At 37.8% G+C, this 7,904-nt stretch overlaps 1 protein-coding gene across 1 annotated transcript; it reads left to right on the top strand.

The window, feature by feature from the left end:
* Window positions 1-6,215: 6,215 nt before the first annotated feature.
* Window positions 6,216-7,145, top strand: LOC141134306 (olfactory receptor 5AP2-like). The gene has a single exon (XM_073623881.1). The coding sequence runs from the start codon at window positions 6,216-6,218 to the stop codon at window positions 7,143-7,145; it is 930 nt and encodes a 309-aa protein (XP_073479982.1).
* Window positions 7,146-7,904: the final 759 nt, after the last annotated feature.

Below are 7,904 nucleotides of genomic sequence, written 5' to 3'. Positions count from 1 at the left end.
TCTCCTGCAGAAAGACAATTTGGCCTCCATATCAGTGAGCTTTCGCCAAAACACTGCTGAACTTTTCAGGGACATTGAAGCCCTTAGCATTGAATAAATACACTTTGAGTGATAGAGGAGCTAAAGAATGTACTGTAGAAGACATGGGTGAGCAATATTAGTGCGTGTGGATGGCACTCGTGAGTTGTAGATGGAGAGGATTCACAGGGGGGAGGGGCAGAGAGAGAAGTTAGAGCGAGAAAGGAGAGAGGGTCGAGAGATACCTCTAGCCTATGTATGCACTGCAGGTGTTTCCAGTAATGGACTGAAGAACCTACTCGTATGTGGTGGGCACCCCATAATACGGGTAGAGCGTGAAAAATACCGGATGTGGGTGTAGCCCAGCTGGCCCACCTAATCGGGAGAAACTAAGGGTATAAGGACAGGGAGAAAACTATTCCGGTTACTTTCAAAGGGGAGCCTACCTCTTTGAGGTGAGAAAGAGGTCTAACACCAAGGCAGATACATATGTAGCTACCACCCAGAGACTCCTAAATTGAAGCTCACAAACTATGGGACAAGCCTCCGCTATAGATACTGGAGGGTTCCAGATAGAGCCCACCCAGGATAGGTGGCCACCGGCTCTACCGGGAAGCCCCACCCCCCCACACACACACTGCATTTCCAGGATCTAAGCAAAGGCAAAAGTGGTATGTGGCAGATAATCCATGAAACTCAAGCCTGACAGGGGTCATACATTGCTGAAGGATAGAATAGTAGAAGATGACTGCAGGGTTAGGACAGGTGATAAGGAACTTCTAATGTTACACTCAAACATTGATTAATAGGGACCAAATTAGGGATGATTCCTGAATTTCTGCAAGCTGGATTTTGCAATGAAAAATGTGCCATTTACACATTTGCCAGAATGTTGCCTAAGTTGCCCACTAATTTTATCTTGCACAGCTGTAAGGTAAAATTACTATAGAGAAAAAGTTTTAAAGCTTATATTTTTTTTAATAACAATAAATATGTATTTTCTTTTTTTTTTTCTTAATCTTTTTTCTCATGTGTTTTTGTTTATGTTTATTTTAGATACAGTAATAGGAAAAATACTGAGTCAAAATAACAACTTAAAATATTTAAAACAGTTTATTTTTTGCCTTTTTGGAATTTTTTTTTCTATATTTCATTGTTGTATGTTAAAAAAACACCAATGAATATACAAAGAAATACATCCCAAAATCCCACAAGAACATTGCTCTTCAACATTTTATTCTAATTGATAAAGACGAAACGCAAAATAAATATTTTTTTTTCAAGGAATAGAAAGAATTTATTTTTGAAGAATAGCTACCTGTCCTTTTTGACCTGCTGATCACATGCTTTTTGCTATGTAAACAGAAAAGTATTACACACAAAAAAATAATAGCACCCCATTTGTTTACAATAGACATGTGATCAGCAGATCAAACAAGGTCATGTGACTGTTTCCAAATGTAACCATTTTTCATGTAAAAACTGTGTTGATTACATTGCCACTGTCTCCATTATATTGGGACAGTAATTAAACCTTTCCCAAATTTTGTAAAAGCAAAAACAGGCACGTTTTTGTTCATTCCTACCAAGAAGAGATCGGATGATAAATATGTATACAGTGAGTGTATAATAAATCTTTTTTTATACAAATAAATAAAAGTGTATATATACATACATTGTGTGTGTATATATATATATATATATATATATATATATATATATATATATATATATATATATAAATATATATATATATATATATATATATATATATATATATATATATATATATTATATTATATTATATTTTGATTTAATTTCAATGTACTTTATTCACATATCATTTATGCATTGTTTAAATTGGCATTTTTAATTGTGTTCTAAGATTAATACACAATTGGTTTGTTTCTAATCATTGTCTCTGAAGAGCTCTGGAGAAAATGGAAACCATTCTCAAAGGAAAAAAGGGATTTTATAAAAGGCAAGCACTTCTATATGATGCATTATTGTAAGCCCAACAGGTAAGAATATCATAATAACATTTACAGTGTATCCTTTTTTTTAAATAAATAAAACAAAATGCAGCATTGAAAAGAGTGTATTCCAGTTCTCTAACAAATCTTTTTTTTTAATGAACACAGGGAAATTCTACAAAATTGTTACTCTTAAAACTGTATTTGTAGGGCAATTAAGAAATAAGCCATAAGATCTGTGACTTTATTTTATTCCAGTACTACATACTATATACTTGAATGGTTGCAACTATGTTTAACTTATCAGTAAATTAAATAAAAATTGATATCATTAGGATTCTGAATATACCAAAAGGTGAAGAGCCACAATCAACTGTTCACCCATGTGTGCTAAGAGAGCTAAGGTAAGAAAAAGAGTTTGTCTTATATTTATACTGTATAGTGGCTAAGTGCTTAATATAAATGCAAGCAATGTCTCAAAACTGCATATCCATCAGGACTCTATATGCATATGGTTGATAGTTGGAATGCAGGTTCCTTGTTTGTCTAGGTTTCTTCTAGGTGCTTAATCTAAAAGCATATTGGTAAGTAAGCTTTTGAATTCATTTGTCTGTATAAGTATATATTTGTAACAGCCTATATTTTTGCAGCATTGGGGGATATTTGGTATAGGTTTAGTGACAATATTTTCACTATATGGAGAGGAGACAGGAAGTCTTTAATGACAATTAGTTCATACCTAAATAGTATGGTACCCGAACTGCAGTTTAACATGCATTGTAGTGAGGAATTTATCCTTTTTTTAGACATGAGGGTACTTAGGAAGAAATTATACAATTGTGACAGATTTATATGTGAAGCCAACAGACAATAATAAGTTACTACTATATATATATATATATATATATATATATATATATATATATATATATATACTTACATAGTTACGTAGTTAGTCAGGTTGAAAAAAGACACAAGTCCATCTAGTTCAACCAATACAAGGGGAAAAAAATCTATTTTGGTTTCATCTGTCCAGACTATATTCTCCCCATATTTCACAGGCTTGTCTAAATGTTGCGCAGCAAACTTTAAACAAGCTTCAACATGCTTTTTCTTCAGCAATGGAGTCTTGCGTGGTGAGCGTGCATACAGGCCATGGCGGTTGAGTGCATTACTTATTGTTTTCTTTAAAACAATTGCATCAGCTAATTCCAGGTCTTTCTGAAGCTCTCCACAAGTGGTCCTTGGTTTTTGGACAACTCTTCTGATAATTCTTTTCACGCCTCTGCCAGAAATCTTGCGAGGAGCACCTAGGCGTGGCCTAGTTTATGGCACAATTATTTTCTTTCCACTTCCAGATTATGGCCTCAACAGTGCCAACTGAAATATTCAGAAGTTTAGAAATCCTTCTGTAACCAATGCCATCAGTAAGTTTTGCAACAATAAGGTTGTGAAGGTCTTGAAAGAGCTCTTTGCTTTTTCCCCATCATGAGATGTTTCTTGTGTGACACCTTGGAAATGAGATACCTTTTTATGAGCCATCAGTTGAGACTGAACCTGCTTTTATTAATTTGCACTGACAAGGGGCAAGATTTCTTTCGAATTACTGACAAATTTCAGCTGGTGTCTTGGCTTTCCATACTTTTTGTTGTACCTCCCTTTCTTCATGTGTTCAATACTTTTCCCTGTGTCTTTCCATTTTATTACATATAACTTAATTTCTGAACCCATTTGTTTTGGTTTCTTTGTATGTATGGGCTGCATGGGTTGTTACCAACATGTGGTGAAAATTTCACATCAATAGCACCTTTAGAAATACATTCACCTGGAAAAATGGTGACGTGTTCAATACTTATTTTACCTGAAATATATATATATATAGTTTGTGGACACCTGAACATCACACCTATAAGAGCTTGTTTGACATCTCATTAGAAAACCATGGGCCTACTTAGTGTGGAGCTGGTTCCCATCTGTAGCTAGCTATAAAAGCCTCCACTCTTCTGAGAAGGCTTTCCATAAGACTTTGGAGTATATCTGTTGGAGTTTGTGCACATTCAGTCAAAAGAGCATTTTAAAGGTCAGGAACTGATGTTTTTTTTTTTTTTTTGCTGGTTTTCTACAGTATCACCATTGGTTATGCACCCCCTCAAGGCATTAAAGGTACAAATGTGGGATGAATTTTTGCAGGACACTCCTGTTCTCCTACACCAAACTGGTCAAACCTTGTCTTTATGGATCTGGCTTTGTATACAAGGGTGCAATAATGCTGGAACAGAAAAGTACCTTACGATACTGTTACCTCAAGGTTGGAAGTACACAATTGTCTAAAATGCAGTAGCATTAACAATACATTTCACTGGAAAAAATTTTAACACAGTGATTAATCCATACCTATGTCCATATGGTATAGTGACAGCGAGAGGACCTGTCACTGTGAGAATATAGGAAAATGTGACACAGGATTTGCATTTAGGGTTAATGTGAAGTTCCAGACTATTGTTTCTAAGCAGAGAAAACTGCGTATTTAGCTTTCTCTGGATTCTGTGGTTCTGGATCAGAACTTTCAATCCTGTGTCCCGGTTTTACCAGAAGCCTGCAAGCTGTCTGAGTATATATCATTATATACTCAAGCCTGAGCATAGCAGAGAGCTCCCAGTTGGAGACCACTCCCAGTGTGGGCGACTGAAGGTCTTACCCATGGGTTAGTGGGCTCCAGCTAGAAGCCAACAGACAGAGAGTCTTACCGAGGAGTCAGAGGAGCCCCAGCCACAAGCTAGGAGATAGAGGGTCTCCCTGAGGGCTCAGAGGTGCCCCAGCCAGAAGCCAAGAGACAGAGGGTCTCACAGAGGGGTCAGAAGAGCCCCAGTTAGAAGCCAAAAGACTGAGGGTTTCCCTGAGGGATCAGAGATGCCCCAGCTAGCAGCCAGGAGATGGGAGGTCTCAGTTCCAGGAGTCAGGTCGGCTCCTATCTGGGTGTCAGGAGAACCCCAATCCATAGACCAGAAGTGATCCATGAAATATGATGCAGCGACTGAAGGCTAAGAGAGCCAAAGTTAACAGGAGTGCTGGACAACACAGTCAAAGGGACTGGTAAGAGGAGCAGCAGTGCTACCAACAAGCGAACCGGGTGGCTCTGCCTTTTCATTGTTGGGATTTTGTGTGAAGGAAACCCCTGTGTGGGCAACTAATGTGCATATGCACTTTCTGTTTATTTAATAAAAGTAGGCTTTCAGGCCCTAAAATACAGTTTTGGACTGGTGCAACTCATTGTAAAAGCACCTGCCGCTTGAATTTAATCTTCCCAATGCCACAATATTCAGTATACATTGTATGTACCCTCCTCCTCGGTAGACTTCTACTAAAAAACACTGGTCCCCATCCAATCTCTAGTGAATGCTGCAGCTTTGCTTACACATCTCCCCCCAGTCCTTCAGGTTTAACTCATCCCTAGTTATTATTGCATTATGAAGTAAGAACTTCTCTTTGCATATTACATATGTTTTGAGGAACCCCCTTTTGACAGTACTTTAAAAACTCACTGTGCATCTGATTGTTTAAATTGCTTTCTCCCACAAAACATTCCAGATTGTGGTTATGCTTTAAGAAACTGTCTCTTTGCCCATTGATCGCAGAGCCTCCTAAAATAGTAACCAGTTCAAACTCTGTGTAAGCTCCAATGTTAAATGGTATCAGAGCTTATAAACCTTTCATGACTCTATGCTTTACTCATGTGACATATTTGGGCCTTGTAATTTGCCAGTCAGACTTCAGCACTGTATCCTGGAAGGAAAGAGGAGAGGTCACGTGTTCCCCTATGCAGTTGAAAGCACCAGGTATTTCCCAAGGGCTTTGAAATAGCAATGGATTGGTGGTAGAGGCAAGTAAATATAAGAGGGTGGTAAGGATTAGCTTTCAAGAGATTCTGTCACTGTGTCCTAAATAGGCAAAACATTTTTAATAGTTATCTCCCATTACTGTATAGAATTTTCATAGATTTCTTCATATAACTAATATAAAACAAATACCAGCTCATAATAGCCCATGCAAGTGGATGATCTGATAGGTACTGTAGATTACAGTTATTTTAAAAACAATTGTTACTGTCTTTTTTTAATGCACTCAACCCATGATTCATTGATGTGAACTACATTTTTAAATCTACTCTTTAAGGTTTCTACATTTTCAGTGTAGAGAAGGACATCTAAAGATCATACGACCACCATGAACAAGACACAACTGACCATGTTCGAATTGGCTGGACTAACTAATGACAAAAACCTTGTTCCGTTTCTTTTTTTATTCTTTTCGGTTGTATATGTGGTCACCATATTAGGTAATATTGGCATGATTGCTATTATCCAAGTGTTTTCCAGTCTTCACACTCCAATGTACTTTTTCCTGAATTACCTCTCTTTGGTGGACCTCTTGTACTCCTCTACCATAACTCCTAAAATTTTGGCTGACCTTGTTTCATTAAAGAAGTCAATTTCCTTTATTGGTTGTGCCTTTCAGGTTTACTTCTATGCAGCTCTGGCAGGTGTTGAAGTCGTACTTCTGTCAAGTATGTCATATGACCGATATGCAGCTATCTGCCATCCTCTCCGCTATGCCTTAATAATGACCAAACCTAAATGCACTGGACTGGTCCTCCTGTCTTTTGCTGTTGGTTTTTTACAGTCAGCAGCGCAAACCAGTTGTTTGTTCAGTCTCGAGTATTGTGGGTCTAACTTCATAGAGCATTTCTACTGTGAGATACCTCCAGTACTTAAGTTGTCCTGCTCCAGGACACATCAGTGTGACATTGTAACATTTTTCTTTGTAGGAACTTTAGGCATATGTTCTTGTGTAGCAATGCTGGTCTCATACACTCTCATCATTTTGTCCATCCTACGGATGAAGTCAGTGCAGGTCAGGTTGAAAGCCTTTAACACATGCTCCTCACATCTCATATGTTCCTCTATGTATTTCCTGACCATCTTCTTTATTTATCTACGTTCTGACACCAGAGTCCTCAGTAAACAGGATAAGGTGGCTTCTATTTTTTATTCAGTAATAACACCAATGTTGAACCCTATTATTTACAGCCTTAGGAACCAAGAGGTAAAAAGGCTAGTTTTACAAGCAGTAAAAAAGTGTTGCCGATGTAAATAAAACTTTGTAGACATTCCATCCGCTGTGCTTTTCGGTAGCAATGTTAGTCTCATACACCTTAAACATTCCTTTCATTCTATGGATAAAGCCTAGGGAAGGAAGACTGAAACCCTTTAACACATGCTCTTCATACCTTATGAGTTCTTCCATGTGATTTCTCACAATCTGATTTGTGTACCCATATTCTAACAAACAGCACAAGGTGAGGTCAATCTGTTCAATAGTGATGCCTATGCTGAACTCTATTACTTATAAGAACCAGGGCCTGAGGAACCAAAAGGTGAAAAGGGTAATTTTACAACTGCAACATATCGTTGACATGCTTACATCTTTAACTTAACTTTAAACCTTTTATAGACATTCCTGGAATTCTTGACCCAAAGCAATCAGACTTGCATTCAACCCTTTCCTTCTTTAGTAGGTCACCATACCTAACACAAAAGCTAATGTCCTTCTAGGGCCTGTGGTGCAGCATAGTTGCCAAGAGGTTTCCGGACTTGCCTTGCAGATCTTGGGTTCTGGATTTAATCTCATTCACATCTTTATCTTAAGGAAGAATGCATATCATGCATGCATATGTGAAGGATGTGTTTTGGTTCTCCACATCACAAACACTTTACTGAATAGGTGGCTAAATCTTCGCATCAGCATGTGTAAGCTTGTGCTTGTATGAGAGGTCCATTGGGGCACGAAGTGGTCCTTAACCATGCTCCTTAACCACTTTGATTCTAGGCACTATCACCTCCTACCATCAAGGAG

This window comes from Aquarana catesbeiana, linkage group LG03 (assembly GCF_042186555.1).
Source record: "Aquarana catesbeiana isolate 2022-GZ linkage group LG03, ASM4218655v1, whole genome shotgun sequence".
NCBI lineage: Eukaryota > Metazoa > Chordata > Amphibia > Anura > Ranidae > Aquarana > Aquarana catesbeiana.
The sequence above is the reverse complement of the archived record's forward strand: the minus strand, read 5'-3'. Positions and strand labels throughout refer to the sequence as shown.

Coding starts and splice junctions, on each gene's coding strand:
- LOC141134306 (XM_073623881.1), top strand. CDS start 6,216: ATGAACAAGACACAACTGACCATGTTCGAATTGGCTGGACTAACTAAT.